The 18,278-nt window shown below is 43.2% G+C and overlaps 3 protein-coding genes and 1 long non-coding RNA gene across 6 annotated transcripts in view; 3 read left to right on the top strand and 1 right to left on the bottom strand.

The window, feature by feature from the left end:
- Window positions 1–18,278, top strand: part of LOC115253203 (uncharacterized) — a 90,598-nt gene that overhangs the window by 20,126 nt on the left and 52,194 nt on the right. The window lies entirely within an intron of this gene.
- LOC115253202 (B-cell receptor CD22-like) overlaps window positions 1–18,278 on the top strand; it is a 30,957-nt gene that overhangs the window by 8,755 nt on the left and 3,924 nt on the right. The window contains exons 1-9 of one of the 2 annotated variants that reach the window (XM_029850393.1): window positions 12,825–13,045; window positions 13,234–13,512; window positions 13,592–13,825; window positions 13,921–14,025; window positions 14,235–14,429; window positions 14,652–14,984; window positions 15,309–15,654; window positions 15,753–15,798; window positions 15,883–17,809. In XM_029850393.1, the coding sequence (XP_029706253.1) occupies window positions 12,994–13,045; window positions 13,234–13,512; window positions 13,592–13,825; window positions 13,921–14,025; window positions 14,235–14,429; window positions 14,652–14,984; window positions 15,309–15,654; window positions 15,753–15,798; window positions 15,883–16,071 (1,779 nt within the window). In that variant the 5' untranslated portion in view covers window positions 12,825–12,993 and the 3' untranslated portion in view covers window positions 16,072–17,809. Of the gene's footprint in view, window positions 1–12,797; window positions 13,046–13,233; window positions 13,513–13,591; window positions 13,826–13,920; window positions 14,026–14,234; window positions 14,430–14,651; window positions 14,985–15,308; window positions 15,655–15,752; window positions 15,799–15,882; window positions 17,810–18,278 lie in introns of those variants that run through there. The other variant, XM_029850394.1, reaches the window with a different exon arrangement.
- LOC115253210 (uncharacterized) lies at window positions 564–6,263 on the top strand. Its single transcript, XM_029850409.1, has 2 exons — window positions 564–1,085; window positions 5,840–6,263. The coding sequence occupies exons 1-2, from the start codon at window positions 632–634 to the stop codon at window positions 6,055–6,057; spliced, it is 672 nt and encodes a 223-aa protein (XP_029706269.1). The 5' UTR covers window positions 564–631; the 3' UTR covers window positions 6,058–6,263.
- LOC105419953 (uncharacterized) lies at window positions 4,254–5,930 on the bottom strand. 2 transcript variants are annotated; one of them, XR_966382.2, is made up of 3 exons: window positions 5,238–5,930; window positions 4,866–4,958; window positions 4,254–4,412 (listed from the first exon to the last, which is right to left on the bottom strand). It is a non-coding gene; the product is annotated as an uncharacterized lncRNA (long non-coding RNA). The 2 variants fall into 2 exon arrangements; XR_966381.2 differs by having other exon boundaries at window positions 4,256–4,412; window positions 4,862–4,958; window positions 5,238–5,928.

The raw sequence follows: 18,278 nt of genomic DNA, 5'->3' as shown, positions 1-18,278 counted from the left end.
GACTTGAAAAGAAGATTTTTTTTTGGAAAAAAGAAAACGACACACAAAGAAGAGGATGGATTCCCCGTTCTCCATAAGCCCACCAGAGAACTTTGACTTCTCAGACTTTCCAAGCTGGCCAAACTGGATCCGCAGATTTGAGAGGTTTAGAGTTGCTGCTGGACTGGACCAAAAAGGTGAAGCCTATCAAGTCAATTCATTAGTTTATGCCATGGGTGATAAAGCTGATGATATTCTGTGTACACTGGGCTTAAGTGAAGAAGACAAGAAGAAATACAAGCCAGTAAAAGAGGCTTTTGATAAATACTTCATTTGCAAGCACAATGTGATTTATGAACGGTGCAGATTTAACAAAAGGTGCCAAGAGCCAGGTGAATCGGCCGAATCGTTCATTTCTGCAGTTTACAAACTGGCAGAACACTGCAATTATGGTGCAATGCAGGAAGAAATGATCAGAGACAGGTTGGTGGTAGGCATAAGATACCAGGGCCTGTCAGAGAGCCTGCAGATGGACAGTGAATTAACGCTGGCCAAAGCTGTCCTGAAAATAAGACAGCATGAGGAGATAAAGAAACAACAGCCCACTGTGCGTGACACAGGTGGTCCAGACCACAATGAAGCTAATGTGGACATGATGAAATACAAGAAAAAGTTTCAAAAGCACACGAAAGGTGCCCAAGGCAAGGGTTCAAGGAACCATGAAAAAGAGCAAAGAGGCTGTGGACGTTGTGGCAAAACACCGTCACATTCCCTGACCAATTGTGCTGCAAGGGATGCAGAATGCCATAAATGCCACAAGAAAGGCCACTATGCAGCCCTCTGCAAAACAAAGCCAAGCAGTGTGCATGAAATCCAGGAAGAGGAGGTAGAGACTGTTTTCTTGGGAAGTGTGTCGGCGGGTGGTCAGTCAAAGACATGGCAGAAGACGTTGATATTGAATGGCCAACAAACCACCTTTAAGCTGGACACAGGAGCGGATGTGACAGCTATTCCAGCTAAAGTCTACTCGAAGAAGCAGCATGGGCCACTCACCACTGCAACGAAAAGACTGCTGGGACCAGGCGACAACGCTCTACAAGTGAAAGGTCAGTTCAATGGCACTATAAAATACAAAGAGCAGACAACTGAACAGCCAGTGTTTGTTATCCAAAAGTTAGCCACCCCGCTACTTGGTCTGCCAGCAATAGAAGCACTGCAGCTGGCCTACACAGTTGACAGCATTAAGGAACAAGGACGCCAAGCCCTATGCATTGTTGCTGCCACGGCGTGTACCCATTCCCTTATTAGGCAAGGTCAAAGAGGAGCTCCAGAGAATGGTGACCCTGGGAGTGATAGCGCCCATCGATGAGCCGACAGAGTGGTGCGCAGGGATTGTTGTGGTACTAAAACCCAATGGAACAATCAGAATCTGTGTGGATCGGACCCATCTGAACGACTATGTCTGTCGTGAAAGACTCATCCTACCTGCAGTCGACGAAACCCTCGCCAAGCTGTCAGGAGCGACTCTGTTTTCAGAACTTGACGCCACAGCTGGCTTCTGGCAGGTGCCACTGCACCCAGAATCAGTCCCCCTGACAACGTTCATCACACCGTTCGGGAGGTACTGTTTTCACAGATTGCCATTCGGTATTTCGTCGGCTCCCGAACACTTTCAGAAGAGGCTATCACAAATGCTGACAGGACTGGAGGGTACCGTGTGTCATGCAGATGACATCCTTGTTTTTGGGACATCGCGTGAACAACATGACCACAGGCTGAGCAAAGTGTTGGAGAGACTTCAACAGGAAGGACTGACACTCAATGAGGACAAGTGCGAATTTGCTGTGGACCGTGTCAAGTTCTTAGGCCACATTGTCAGTGCTCAGGGCCTGGAACCAGACCCAAGCAAGATTAAAGCCATCACCGACATGCCCACAACAACAGACATCGCAGGTGTAAGACGATATCTAGGCATGGTTAACTACGTGGGAAAGTTCTCACCAAGGATTGCAGAGCTCTCACAGCCCATAAGAGAGCTGCTCAAGGCTGACAGCGACTGGGCATGGGGGAGCATGCAGCAGCGGGCATTTGAGGAGCTGCGTCGGGAGCTGAGCTCACCCACCATCCTGGCTCAGTACAGTCCGAACAGAGCGACAAAAGTTGCAGCGGACGCTTCCTCATTTGGACTTGGAGGGGTTCTGTCACAGAAGCAACTGTCAGGTGAATGGCGCCCAGTCGCCTTCATATCCCGCAGCATGACAGAAGCAGAGTGCAGGTACGCACAAATAGAGAAAGAGGCGCTGGCGCTAACCTGGGCGTGTGAGCGCTTCCAATCATACCTGATAGGGATGGACTTTCTCATACAGACAGACCACAAGCCCCTCATTTCCCTACTGGGCAGCAGAGCCCTTGACGACTTGCCCCCTAGAATCTTGAGGTTCAGATTGCGATTGCTTCGCTTCACCTACAAGCTTGAGCATGTGCCAGGGAAGAACCTGATCACAGCAGACGCACTATCCAGGGCTCCGATCCGAGCACCACCGATGCCGGAAGAAAAACACCTGGAGAAGGATGTTGGTGCCTATGTCAACCAGGTGGTGGAGCACCTACCTGCGTCAGAAGGGAGGCTGGCTCAGATCAGAACTGCACAGGATACAGACAGTGTCTGCAACAGACTGAAGAACCTGGTGCAAAATGGATGGCCTGACCAAAGGAAGGCTCTCACACCAGAGCTTCAGCTGTACTGGCAGTATCGACAGGACCTGCTACTTGCTGATGGACTGCTGATGAACGGTGACCGACTCGTCATCCCTGTCTCCATGCAAGTGGAGATGCTGAACAAAGTTCATGAAGGTCACCAGGGCATCACAAAGTGTATCGCCAGAGCACAACAGTCCATACGGTGGCCGGGGCTGTCAAAGCAGATAAAGCAGAAAGTGGGAAACTGTGCAATATGTGCCAAGGAGGCGCATAACTTCCCGGAACTGCTGATGACGACACAGTTGCCAGACAGGCCATGGTAGCGTGTGGGAGCGGACCTGTTCCAGTGGAACTCAGCTATGTACCTGGTAGTAGTTGACTACTTCTCACGCTACATAGAAGTAGCTAACCTCACCTCCACTACCTCAGCCTTTGTAATGGAGAAGCTCAAGGCTATCTTCTCACGTCATGGGGTCGCGGAGGTCCTGGTCACGGACGGTGGTCCTCAGTTTGTTTCGGCGGAGTTTGCGGACTTTGCCAGAGAGTACGACTTCCAACATGTGACTAGCAGCCCCCGTTATCCTCAGGGAAATGCAGAGGCAGAAAGGGCTGTGGGGACAGTCAAATCTCTCCTGAGGAAGGGAGAGGATCCACATAAGGCCCTCATGGCTTACAGGGCCACACCCTTGGCGCAAGGAGCATCTCCTGCACAGCTCCTGATGGGTCGAAACATCAGAACACCCCTGCCCGTCAGTCAGGAGAATTTGGACCTGAGATGGCCTGATCTACAAGCTTTCAGAGAGAAGGATCAGGAAATGAAGGAGAAGCAAGCATCCTGTTTCAACAAAAGACACCGGGCACAGCAGAGACAGGAGCTCCGACCAGGACAGAGAGTCTGGGTGAAGAACACCGAGCAACCTGGGGTCATCACAGGTCCAGCCCAGACACCAAGGTCCTACAACATCGAGTTGGCCTCAGGAAGTCTTCGGAGAAACCGATCCCACATCAGGGTCATTCCAGAGACTCCTACTGTTACTAGATCAGGGCGCATGATTAGAAGACCAGTGAAAATGGACTTATAATAATAATCCGTCTTACATAGAAAGCTGTGGTCACACAGGGCAGAATAACCCCTGCACAGCTTTGGGGACTCAGGCAGTCTACCCCGACCCCGAGATAGGAAAGTGCCTTTAAGTTGATTGTTTGACTTGTTTAAAAGAAATGAGACAAAATGTACTCCAGTTGCTAAGCTAATTGATTATTGCATACTGTACATTCCTGAGTTAAAGTTATACAGAGATATTTGTGTTTGTAAGTACAGTAAAAGAAAATAGCAGTTGTTGATGTTAAAAGAAATGTGGGCAACTGTTAGGTTCAAACAACCTGAAACACGAGAAAAACAAATGAGGCAAAGACAACAGTTTGAAATTTACTTGCAAGGAGAACGGAGAGATGTGCTCAGTTACAGATCTCCAACACGTTCTGCCGCACACCTCCCGCCATCCTTCTTTTATTGAAATGAGGAGGTCCCTAGTTACAGAAGTCCTTCACTGATTTGATTAGCTTATCTTGCAAACAGCACATTCTTCTATATGAGACAGATTAAGAGAACATCTCCTGGGTTCGGCCCTGCAGCTCTGTCTCCAGTCAATGCCACTTCTCCAACAGCCGCCGCCGCATTTCTGTCGCCCTCGACCAGAGAAATTCGAGGTGACATACCAAGCATCACGAACCTTAAGCATTAGCAAATAATAAGAAGCATTAAGTAATGAGAGACACTATGGCAAGAATAAGGAATATAACAAGGCAAAAGCAAATAAGAGATAACTATAACATAATGGATCTAACAGCAACTCACTAAAAGGGGGAGATGTAGGAATATTGGTAGGAACCAATAAGTGGAACTAATGTGCCGATGTTTTACGTGCTTGGGGAGTACTTGTGTGTGTGGATTAAAACAATAGAAAGGATACACTCGTCTCGTCTCTCTTAGAGATATATACAAGGCATAGAGTATTGCTACAAGATCCGTGTCTATTTCCTTCTTTGGCTTTGCTGTCTGGTACTTCCTGTATTATTACCCTCATGATAACTCAAAAGGAAGTGGCTCACTACATCCTCATATCACTTATGTCACATCTCCATGTGAAATTGGTGAGAGTTGCATAGAGAGGCGCTTTACCTACGGAGTCTATCTCTAGCAGCCGCTGGAGGTCGCTGATGCTGCGAATCTCGCTCCGAGAGAGGCGCTCCAACAGCTCACGGGGCAGAGGGGAGTCCTGCGGGGGGGGAAGTCAGCCTGTGAGTCGCTGTGCAGGAGCACAGATGTTCCGTTGCACATAGATGTGTCAAACACACAAAAGCCACATCATAGGAGCATTCATTAAATGTCTCCTGCAGCTATTTGTTTGTTGTGTTTAACGGCATTGGTGCGTAATTACACGGGAAGAAGTTCATTTTTCATTTCGACAATAGTTACAGCGGAAGTTAAAGTTAGTAAATACCCACAGTATGTTGGGAAAACATCAGACCATTTGGACACACTTTGAGAGGATTACCTCGGCAGCGGTGCGTAACAGGCAGAGGCAGCCGAAGAGGTGGAACACCGCGGCTCTCATCTCCTCTCAGATCCGCTGCAGAGGCACCAGGACGAGGCGGGGGTCCACTGCCAGAGCCGGGCTGTTGCTCCCTGCTCCCTGGAGCTCAGAAACATCCCTCGGAGAAAAACGGGTGACAGTCCCGGCTTCAATGAAAGAGGTGGTGCAAGAGGTTACTGCGACCGCACCTGATGAACTGTGGATAAAGAATAGAGTCAAAGATATCCCGCTTCTGCAGTGCTGAGTGAGTACGGGGAGAGCTCGGAAGAGTTCCAAACCAATGTAAAATAAAGTGAATAACCGAAAAGCACGTATGAAGCCTGGGTTGTCGTGACTACACTAGTATCCGACACTGGCAGCTCTTGGATCGGGCATAAAGTACAGGTGTCCAGTGGGAAAATGCAAACTCTGCTTTTACGCATCCAACAATATCCATATCTTAGCTCCCGGAGTAATCCTTTCAAAACCAAAATCCGTGCGCGCTGGATTTCTTGACTCTGATATATGTCTTAATGAGGGTTTTTTTTTCTTTCAAAGCCTGACAGTTCTGTCTCTGTCCCAAGAACAGGAACCGAGTGACAGCAGTGAATCAGTCCCCACATCTGCAGACCACCGCAGACCGGTATCAATAGCCGGCGATCCTGGGATCTCCGGGGTGAATGGAGCCGGGATGCTTTTTCAGTCACAGGATATAGCCGTGCGCGCCGCCGAGGTCCGGGTCTGTGAGCGCGCTTTGCGTAAAGTAGTAGGACGCTGCTGGCTACCAGTAAACCACAGTTAACAGAACCCGTGCACATTTTTCTCACCGCTGCACCATCAACTCTCTGAGCATCAGTGTAAATCCAGTTTATAATGTTTAAGCCTCTCTGTGATAATTAACTACCTCGATAGAAGCTAATTTATAACTGAGTTTAACTTATTTTGATTGTGTGTGCTGAGTTACCGTGTGGATGTTTAATTGTTGAGTAATAAAGCACATTATAGAGTGTCCCGACTGACTGAGGCCCGATTACTTTGTAGACTAAAGGAAATTATACCCTTGACCTTATGCAACCTTCCCCAGACAAGGTTGGTGGCCTAAATTCCCTTTCTTATAGGTTATCTTATCATACAATTGTCATAGCTGGACTACATTTATGAGGAAATGCAGAACATAAGCTCAACAGATCAGTTTTCCCAGGTCTTAAAGAACTATTTTATAGGAACCAACAGTGTTAATGTGTGTACTGTAATTTGGGATTAATGAGTGGAAATATTACTACAGCAGAAACCAGATCCTTAACTGTGATATACCTTTGACTGAGATAGCCGATTACAGTATTTAGCATCTATTCTTTTACATTGTTTTACTACGGGAAATTGCTAAAGGAATGTGCAAAACTTTCCAGAGCTAAAGTTTCATAAAGCAGTGCTGGAATCTGGAAATCCCAGCTAATGCATTCAAACGAGCACGTACACGCTGTTTCTACAAGTCTGGCTTTTTCTACATATATGAAGCACGTGGGTGTGTGTGTGAGTGTGAGTTGAAGGCACAGAAGCCAATCAAGTACAGATGGAGGCAAAGGAGGAAAGGAACTGATGTAGATTTTCCTTGTGATGGCTTTAGCCCAGGCATGGGCAAACTACGGCCCGGGGGCCACACGCGGCCCGTTAAATGTTTTAATCCGGCCCGCCAAATTTGAAAAATTAAATGAATAAACCTTGTTAATGTTATATTTTCACTGCAATTCTGCTGTTTTCCCACTAGAAAAAAGACAGTCAGGAGGAGAGTGATGGTGATATCCTGAAGGATAACAGAACTTTCAGTGCTTTAAAATAGAAATGGTTATTAATTTTTTTTAAAAAGGCACATTTTATTCATTTGATTTTAAGTGTTTTAAGACTCATTCCAAAGTCAGATATTTTGTTGTAATGCTTCTCTTCATTTTCATTTGAAATTAAAGCACATGTTTTCTCCATATCCCAAGATGTGTATTTTTTCTCCAATGAGGTGAGGTTACCAAAGCACTCCATCCATCCATCTGCTCCTGGTCCAGCCCCTTTGTCAAATGTTAGAACCCATTGTGGCCCACGAATCAAAATGTTTGCCCACCCCTGCTTTAGCCTGTCAAGCTCGATGTTCTTTAATTGAGTTTTTGGTCCAACATACTGGGTTTTACACACACACACACACACACACACACGCACACACACACACACACACACACACACACACACACACACACACACACACACACACACACACACAGAAGAAGAGGAGCATTGAAGGGGAAATGGGTCAGAAAGGATTCAGGTCTTCAGTGGTGTTCACTCGTCCCACGATATCGTCACTTCCTCCCAGACCGCCGCCGCCGCCGCACCTCACTCCTGTTTTGTCTTCAGTCTTTGTGTCGCTCATCTGCCGTCTTTGTCTGTGCAAGCAAGGTTTCCCAAGGGCCACTGGTCCAGACAGAAAGGTGGCTCGGTCAATAATTTACTCCAATGTGTGAATCCATTGATTGATAAGCTGATTTGTTCGTAACATTCCATAAATTAACTCCACAATAGCTTGGGAAAATTATGTAATTCATTCACTGCATGTTTGAGAGAGCTAGAGCATCAATACTGGTAATATGTGGTAAATTTGCAAAAATGGTTTAAGACAAATAGCCATAAATTGCATTAGAATTGAAAACAAATTCTATATTTAGGAATTTTCTATCAATAAGATTGATGTCTCTTGTAATTGTTTTTGTCTATGTTATCTATCCTCCTCTATCCTCCTTTTCCTCCCTAATACGTATCTCCCACATTATTTCCCACTTGCAACAGCCATATTATTTATAAACCTGTAAAAAACTGTATTCCTTTTTTTTAACCTTTCAAGTTTTATTTTAAAAGAAGTAGTCTGGTACAAAGACCGGATGCACCATTCAAGAGTTTGGTGACCTTGGTTAAGAGAACTTCAGCAGTGTTTGTTACACACAGAACTCCCAGCTGCCAGACTGTGGGAAATAAGAACCAGAGAGAACTGGGTGAAAATACAGAACTTGAGATGTGGAAGAGGTCGGAGCACGACACCGAAAAGGGTTCAACCGTTAGAGGGACTTTTTATTCCGCATGTGACGGAGGTTCAGGGGCTATCTGCACATTTATTGACGAAACCGAGCACATGGTGGAAATAACCTCATGCACTTTTCCTCCCATTCTCTTTTCATCCGCCGTTAATTATTAGGCTCCTCAAAAAAAAAAGTCAGAAAGGATTTCTCCATTAAATCCAGGGTAAATCCACCGCTGGGCACCTGCCAGAACCTATTGTGCAACGCATGAATGTTTGGTCATCAGCCAAAGGGAGATTTATCCTGGATTACCATCTCGAATATGTCGGCATTTACCTGCGCGTAATACCCCACAGCCACCACCGGACCGTCTGTCCAAAAGTCTGAGAGAAAGCTTTATGTAGGGCTGAAAACACAGGGCCCTTGTCTTGTGGCAACCCGCACTCACGAAGACAGAGAGCCAGCTTAACTGGGGTCGGAGAGGGGGGCTGCAGTAAGGGCAGGACCTCCCACCATTCTGACTGAAGTTACATTAAACACCGGGGAACGCTCGCAACATTGACTGTCCACACCGCTGTGCACATTTCAGGGCATCCAGCGTGATTACTGAGGCATGTTTCAGCCTACTATCCGAATGAACCCCTCCCCCATATGAAATAAATAGACATGGTTGCACATCTCAACCTTCCTATTTGAGCCTTGAGACAAAACATCACATCTCAGATCCTGCGTGAGGACTTCCTGCGCAGTTGTTGACATCTGTCGTCTGTCTGGCCAAACGGCAAAGACAAAGAGTTTCCTCTACACGTCAGTTTCAGCAGACAGAGGAAGGGATGGGGTGAATATGGTGCTCATCACTTCTGTGTAACAGCCAAATGAAGCCAAATTGGTCTTTTGAAGAGCTGCAGACATTTGGTGATGACAAACACAAATGGATCAAAATTAAACTCAGAATGAATTCAGTTCAGCTCATTTCTATCCGACCATCTCCTACTCCCTGTCTGCTGCAAGAGAACGTCAACACCTCTTCCCTTTTCCTCTTCCTCCAATTCTCACCTCTGGCTTTAATATTTGCCAGCTGATGTATGATGTGATAAGGTAAAGAGACAATCATAAACTACTCAGATTGGGACTGGGACATGTGTCCAAGCTAACGGCTGTTGGAGAAAACTAGTTTGGCTGTTGTATTTTACCCATGGAACATCTGATTCAAGCAACCATCCACCCCCGATTGTTCATCACTTCAGCTGGGAGACCTGAACCTCCTCTGCGGAAATAATTGGGAGGCAGTGAGGGAGGTAATTGTGTTTTCCATCTGGTGATTCATCAGGAAGTGCTAATGAAACCTCCTCATACCACACACACACACACACACACACACACACACACACACACACACACACGCACACGCACACACACACGTTTCCACTCTGACAAAACCTCAAAGCAACACACCCACCCTGCAGTTTGTGCAGTAGTCTAAGTTTGAGTGCTGTTTCACCCTTCAGCCTCACCTTTCAAAAAGATTCAGTGTTGATTGTGCTGTTTCTACCCACATGGCATCTGGACCCCCATCGCACTTCTGTGTTTTGATTTTCACACGGAAAAGGAGGACGGGGTTGATGGAAAAAGTGGTTCCTTCAAGTGACATAATGAAACGTGCTGTGGTCTAACTGCTGGGATTAGCTCCAATGAACCCTCGCGAACTTGATTAGGAATGAGCAGCAGTTGACACAAGAGCATTAAAATGTAGCCTTGAGGATCCAAGCTGCACAATATAGGATATATATGTTGTTAGAAGGGGTTGAGAGCAACACACAACACAAATATGCACACAAAAAAAACAATCCACACACAAAAACACAGAAGCAAACTCCTCTTCTTTCTTCCAATCATGCTCAGACACCAATTAGTAAAGCTCTCACGGCATTTATGGCCAGGCTGGGAACTGCAAAGATGAGAAATCCCCCTCTCTCCTCTTCCAAAAGAAGGATTTCTCCTTCATTGTTGGTAGGTTGAGAGAGAAGGATGTAGGGTGTATTTGGAGGGCTGCTGATGTGGTAATTTTTGGCTTGGAAACAATGCCACGCTGTCTAAAGAAGGGTAATACAGGGGAGTAATGGAGGTAGTGTTTGGTCTCTGTGTGAGTGCTAAATAAACACACAAACTGAGGTGACATCATTCCATTCCACTAGAAACCCCACTAGGTGAAGGAGGAAGCATCATATTAACTCCAAATTAGGACAACACAGACTCTTTATGTGAAACACACATTAGAACAGTGAGAGTCTGTTTCTTTGTTCAAGTGTTTATGTGCTACTGTTAAAGGGAATCCCACTATAATTAGCTCTATAGATGTTTACTATGGGATACTAACGGGATGTTTTCACTCAGCATTTTGAGGTTTTTCTCCTACATGCTTAAAGACGCCAGCAGAGGAACTATTCAGGAACATTGATGCAGAACACTGTCTCAAAAGGCTCAACAAGGAACGAAAACAGACAGAAAGTAACATGAAAAATGCAGTGTTATCGAAGAAAGCCAGCTTGCTGCACACATTTACAACTAAATCAAACATTTTTGATACAAAGCTGCCACAAGCAGCCTGTGAATCAAGCCAAAAGTTGACAGATAGATTACAGTGGAATGCAGCAAGTAGACTCTATTATTTTGACAACATCTCTGGCAAAGTGAACAAAGTTGCACCTTTCCTTTGAGTGTTTATATTTGAACTGTACTGTTGTGATTACCTGCCCGAGAATCCCAAATTGTGTTGAGACATGAAGTGCTCTGGCTCCTCATACCCCTTTTCATCAGCATGCATTATTATCTGCAATACCTCCAAGAAGTCATTAAAAGTGCTGGAAAAGATAAAGACAAGAGGCTGACATGCCTGAGCTGGAGAGGGTTGGAAATGTGGATCAACTGGGGAGAGAACCTTTCCACCAGCTGATGAGGTCTGGTACAAAGATATGACAGATCAATAATAAGTCACAGTTGCTATACAGCAATCACGACTTGGTGGGAAAGAGGGAAAAGGCAGTAGAATTTTGAATAGTTGAAGAACTAAAACACTTTTGAAGTGATCACAGGTGTTTGAATATACAATTTATGTTTCATATTTTAAAGAAATAATGACTCTTGGAATTTAAAAAATACAAAGGAATTCTCAGACCAAGACAATGATCCTGTCTTTGCTGGAGTGAAGCCCGGGTATTTAGCACCACCTAGTGGCCTAAAACTAAAACAATGCCACGCAGTCCCTCTTCCTTCCCCTTTGTGTTGGCTGCTTCATCACCACATTCACACTCACTCAAACTCCACACCTCCTCCTCACCGCCAACCAAAGACCGTTTGACAGACTCGCCCGATTACCATCTAACTGTCCTCTAAAGCTTTAAAACTATGATCTCGGTCTGTTAGAAGCACAGTCCTGGAAGACCTTAACAGCAAAGGAAGGATTCCAAACTTTAATAAAGGGTAACTGTAAACATGTATATTAGAAATATACAATATGAAATATGTGCTGATGTTTCCCATTTTACTTCAGTAAACACTAGTGTATAAGACAGAGTAGGCTTTTTTCACTTGAGAAACATTGCAAAGATTTGGAAAATATTGATGCAGCATGAAGCATCCAGCATGAAGCATTTGTTACTGCCAGGCTAGACTATTGTAGCTCAATATTATCAGGATGTGCAAATAGTGCTGAGAAGTCTCAAGCTCATGCAACTGCTGCAGCTACAGTTCTGACCGCACTAACAGAAGAGATCACATGACTCCTGAGCTGGCTTCTATTCATTGGCTGCCCATTAACCAGCTCCCTGTCCAGGTACAGGAGGCTCCCTCTACTTTTAAGATGAGGCCTAAAACCTTACTCTTTGAGAAAGCATATGGTACAGTAATTCCGTTTTTACAGTTATAATTATAGTCAGACTAATTACCATACGCAGGAAATGTATTATTTGGATACATTCTTTGATTTATGCTGCTATGTGCCGATGCTGCTGGGGTACAGAAACATGATCGCCTGATGGGTTTCTGTCACGCACGCTGGTTCATGGCTGCCTCTCCTCTCCTCTCCCATTTGAGTCTGGACCTGATCAAAATTTCTTCCCTTGAAAGGGGAGTTTCTCCGTGCCACTATTGCCTGTTGAGGGTCAGGCCCTGTTTTCTGCAAAAAAACCCTAGAGAGAATTTAGATTGTAACAGACATAAAAGTAAAGATGAAATGAGCTGAACTGCCTTACAGTATGCTGATGTGGTATTCTGTACAGGGAAGTTGAATGAAAAATGTTTTGGGAAACATAAATAAATTCTCTAATTTAAAAAATATAATTTCAAAACCCAACCATGACAGCATTGGGCCATTTTAGTCTCTTCCTCTTTATTGTGGGTTTGTCTATAAAAAGGGCTCCTGACACTAACTTCTCATTCTTGTCTTATTATCTTGTCTTATTTCATCTATACATCCATCTTAAAGCACATTCTAAGGAAGTGGAAATTTGAAGGTACATGCCGACTTTACAAAGTTCTCTTCCTGTTTTAACAGATGTGTGTTGAGTTCATAAGAAGAGCGTCGGTGACATACAGTAGATCATACTTGTATGTTTTTACTTTGTTGCCGTTAAAGGCAGCTTCATATTAATCTTAAAACACATTTTAAGTTGAAAACAGCAATGTTTTCAACAAAACTTGTATTTGCCGTTGTTGGAATCATCCTCAACTCAGGTAGGAATAATTTTTTTGTGCGTTTGTTAGAGAGAATCTATGTTTGATACTTTGTGAGTTGGAGTTTAGTTAACATCAAAAGCATCATAAGCTTGTAAAACCTCCTGTGGTGTTTGATGACAAAACTAACAGTGCATGAAGTTAATGGTGAGCCTCCAGGTTTTCACTTGTGCTTCTCTCTGCTGAAGGGGTTCTGGGGAAAGGCAGCCGCATCTGTGCCTTAAAAGGTACTTCATTGAATCTGTCCTGCTCAGCTGAACATTCACCAATCCCAAAATGGTTCAAGCTGGATGGAACCACATGGACAGAAGTGTTGGTAAATGGAAATAGCCTAAAACACCAAATATCTAAAGATACTCATCTGACTTTATCAGTCATGGGTTTAACAAAGGATGACAAAACCTCTTACTGCTGCAATGAGAAACCAGAAAACTGCCATGAAGACCACATTCAGCTCACTGTTGCAGGTGAACTTGATGACTGACTAACTTTAAAGAGAAAGGGACGAGTTTGTGCTAATTCACTGTATCTTTCTCTTCATCTCAGCCCTGCAGGTGAAGGTGTTTCCCACCACAGACGGACAGACAGTAACACTGATGTGCAGCACCGCCTGTACGCTGACTGACAGACCTGCTGCCTACATCTGGTACAGGAACTCAGAGCTTCTCTATCAAGACAGGTCTCCATGGTACCAGGAGATGGTCACCAGTGACAAAACAGTCAGATACTCCTGCGCCATCAAAGGCTACGAGGCTCTCAGAGCTCCTGCAGTCACAGTGGGTCAGTTATGTTTTGCTGGCGTTTCAACCACCAAAGTAATCCTGCAGTTTATTTAATCTGAATTTAATGCAGCAACCAGTTCTCTCTCCACCCAGAGTGGGTCTCATCTACCTGCTTTACGGTGTCCTACAATGATGGGAGAATGTGTTTGCACAACCACACTTCAGTGAAAGGACCCTGCTCCATCACGTACCCCACAGGTTCACTTTCTCCATCACTCACAATCAATCCTCTCACAACACTGATCCTTTCATCATTTTACTCTTCAATTGTTTGTGTTTTATTACTGTAACGTAGTTCCCATTTACAGTACCCTCACTTCCATTATCACAGGTTTTCTTCAGTTTATATGTGATATCTGTATTTTTCTACTTTTAACCATGATTCTATGTTTACCATCTTCTCTCAGAAATACATGTTGAAAAGACTCCAGGGAAGGATTATGTCAAACTGAGCTGTAACACCAGCTGTCCTCACACAACCACTCAATGGTACAAGAACAGAGAAATGCATAAAGACCCATTACCACTAATACCCAACACTTCTCAAGACAACTTCCTGTGTGCTGTCAGTGGTGTCAAGGAGCTGCAGTCTGAGGAAGTCTGTGAGTATCACCAAACCCGCGGCCTGAACATAGAAACAAGATAAAGTTTTGACGTGGTTTTATCATAAATCCTTACTGTTAAAAATTTCTAAATATGAATTTGAGATGCAACAGTCCGAAAAAAAATCATAATTAAAGAATCCACTCAAAAATGTCAAGGTTTAAAGTGAATTTCCTTTCAGTTTCATCAAAACTGACACTGTCTTTGCTTTCATCTGTCAGGTGCTGCTGACAAATCCTGCCTGACTGAGAATTATATAAAAAAGAGAATCTGTGCTTTGGAAGGTTCCTCAGTAAACATCTCAAGTAAATATTCCAGTTCAAACTACACAAAATCCAAGGCTAAACACTGGTCTAGAATAATCTGGAATGGTGAGAAGGAGGAGAGAATGAATGTATTGAAAACTGATCATTTTACATATCATGAGGACCAAGAGAAGCAGATTAACACACTGTCAATTAAATCTGTGAAGAAAAGTGACTCAGCAGAATACAGATTCAGGCTCCAAGATGACAACACACGTCAGAAACCCGGAACTGTTCTGATTGTTACAGGTAAATCTGGATCATAAAATATAAAACAAGCTTAAATCGAGAGAGCTTTGTATCTGAGCCACATCAAAATACAAGATTTTCTCATTTTGCCATCCAATAAGTAAATAGTTCGAATCAAAATTGAAGTTAAATAAAAGTTATCTTTCATAGGAAATGTGCTAACTTTCATGTAAATTAGTGCTGAAATTTGAGCATGAATGTGTGGAAAACAGCAGAGGCAAAAATTGTTGATCATTTCTACAGTTTTGTGAATCACTTTACATGATAAAGTGCTTTCCTGTCTGAAACATGTGTGAAAATATCTGTTTTCTGCATTTGAATCAGACATAAAAGTCAAGATCAGTCCATCTACAGAGGTGACAGAAGGTGATCGAGTCAAACTGACCTGCAGCACCAGCTGTCCTCTGACCAACAACAAGAACTACATCTGGTACCTGAATGATCAACTTCTACAGCTGCCAGAGCACCAAAACAAACACCTGGTTCTGGATGTAGTCACACCTCAGCATGCAGGAAACTACTCCTGTGCTGTGAACACTCAGAGAGATGTTAGATCTCCTGAAAAGACACTCAGAGTTCAGAGTTCCTCATTAAAATGGACCCTGGCGGCAGCTGCAGGAGTTGGTGCTGCTCTCCTGGTCTTCACCTCACTTGTCATCTGTTGCATCAGGTGAAGAACAGAACCTGATGTAAACTGAGTTAATCACATAACACACATCAAATGTGACTGGTATCACAAGTGGGTTTTTTTTTTAACATTCATTTCAGAGGAAAGGGAAAGTTGAGCCAGAATACTGTCCTCAAGTTGCAGGAGGTAAGTGGCCCGATGCTCCTTAACTATAACCATCTTCCTAAAACAAAGATAACACCAACATTCGGTGTCTTGCCTCATTGTCAGGTAAATCACGGTCCTGTGTATGAGGAAATCACAGATCAACCCACGGAGGAGAATGGCATTTACTACAGCAGCATACGTTTCCCCCAGACTGATGTGGATCCTCTTGACAGCATGGTCCAACCTCATCAGCACCAACAGGAACAGCACATCCCTTATGCTGTTGTCTGTCTGAGGAACCGCTGCACATGAACAAGCATCTTATAGCGTAATTTCTGATTCCTCCAAGTATTTATACAATTAATCATCTTAGTCTTTAGTCTGAGATCATAACGTTGGTGGGACCACAACTGATCATCGTCCCCAGTTTGTGGATTCCTGCTGATTAAGACAGAACTAAAACTGCAACTTATTCACTGATAGAAGATGGGATAAAATTAAGCAGATGTGCTTCATATACACTTACATTAAAATAATAATTTAGCAGCCACAGTTGTAAGGACCTGAACAGGCTTTATCCTGCATTTTAGACAGTTTTTACAGTTATTTAGATGCAATAATAATAATAATCATCATAATAATACAGTATAGGCTCTGTGAGGTGAACCTATCTGAATGGATCATCACCCGTGATGCTCTACAGTTTTGACCTGATGTGTAGTAGCAGCCTACTATTAAACTCTTCAATATGTGAAGGAACACATAGAAAATATTCATTGTATTATGTGCATGTAACATGGACGAATTACGTTGATCGTTTTGTACACCGCCATTTTGTAAATCCTACCCTTCGAATGGTGACGCCAACACTTTGTTAAAAAGCAGTTTATTCTCAATAATACTCCGTCGCGACATTACCACAGACACACAAACCTGCCGTTATTGACATTTACAGCCACCCTATGTAACCACACATTTGTGTAAATATCCCAAATTATTTTATCAATATATCTCTATCTATAACAAAAATAAATAATAAACAAACAATGTAAGAAACGAAACGGCTGTGTCAATGACGAGGCACTTGTTACCAATAGGCTAATGCCATTTCTGTTTATTTATTTTTAGTAACACTGTACATGTAATAGTTGGAAACTGACAGAACAAAGTTTGGATGTATAAAGAAAATAAGTGCTGTACCTTTTGTTTAATAAATGCGCAGTAAATAATTACTTGGAGTCTTCCATCAGATGACCGGCAGTTTTGCAGTATTATGAAGGCATTCACATATCTACATCTGGGATACACTCCAGAAGACATTAATGAAGAGAAACACGTAACATTTTAAATGTTAGTCCACAGGTATAGAGGCAAAACAAATACTGTACGTGATTTACAGTGCATAAACAAAAAAATGCAATTAATCATCTGCTTCCAAAATCAAGTCTGAGTAACGGAAAAAAAAAGTTGCGCGGATGGGTGTTGTCTTTAAATAACTTAAACCTTAAAAAACATGTCCATGTAAGGCAGTAATCATTCACCAGCATCTAAGTGTGAAGTCATGTCGTCCCATTAACAGAAGGAGAAGTGGAAATGGAGAGGAGAGCTTCAGGGTATTACAACATCTTAAAGTTACATCAATATACTTTGCAGACAAGTACATGACGTTGGTCTGACTGCTATTTTCAAGCTGCTAGATTTACCACTTCCTCCTGTTTCTCAAATACACTGTAAAAAAGAAAAAGTTGAGAAAACGTAAAATTTCAAGGCAACATGATGCAAGAGATTTTTGAGTTTTCTCAACTTTTGCCTACTGTTGTTGACTTAACTAAGGTTTTCAAGTTCTGACAAGAGTTCTGCTAACTTGGATCTTCTTGTTCACCTAATTAGGATAATCCTGGAAGGCTAACAAAGAAATTCTGGTTTCAATGTCATGTATTTCTGCCTTCACCAAATGCAGATATTCTTGTTGAATAAACATACAATTCTTACTCCAGTGAGTTGAAAATTTACCTGTATAAATAAAGGAAAATTTATGTTGCCGTCATTATATTTGAAAAACGCTCAATAAATAGATATTGAATAAAACAAAGCACAACTGAATGTTATCTGAAATCTTATTTATTTTGTTGAACAGTGCCTCAAGTACATTTCAGAATGTCATGGGTAGTTGTGTCAATTTCTGTAAAAAAGTATTGCCAGTTTCTTCAGAGACATTAAAATTGAAGTCCAGAATTAACAAAGAAAAACAAAGTATGTGAAAAAAAGTGTCCAGCAACATATAGTCATTCATGCACACACCCTGATTGTCTTGTAAAAGCTGAACTTAACCACTTGCACATTAAATGGAATAGTGCCACAAGTGATCGGCTGTGTACCCAGACACTTAAGTTTTACATGGGCATAACTATGATGAACTAGTTAAAAGTTCTTAAAAATTTTACCATCAATGAACAGGGAACTAACAGGTAAAACACCAGTGCTGCGCTTCATGTAAAGTGGACAACACTTCAACAAAT

This window comes from Takifugu rubripes, chromosome 17 (assembly GCF_901000725.2).
Source record: "Takifugu rubripes chromosome 17, fTakRub1.2, whole genome shotgun sequence".
NCBI classification, from domain to species: domain Eukaryota; kingdom Metazoa; phylum Chordata; class Actinopteri; order Tetraodontiformes; family Tetraodontidae; genus Takifugu; species Takifugu rubripes.
The sequence above is the reverse complement of the archived record's forward strand: the minus strand, read 5'-3'. Positions and strand labels throughout refer to the sequence as shown.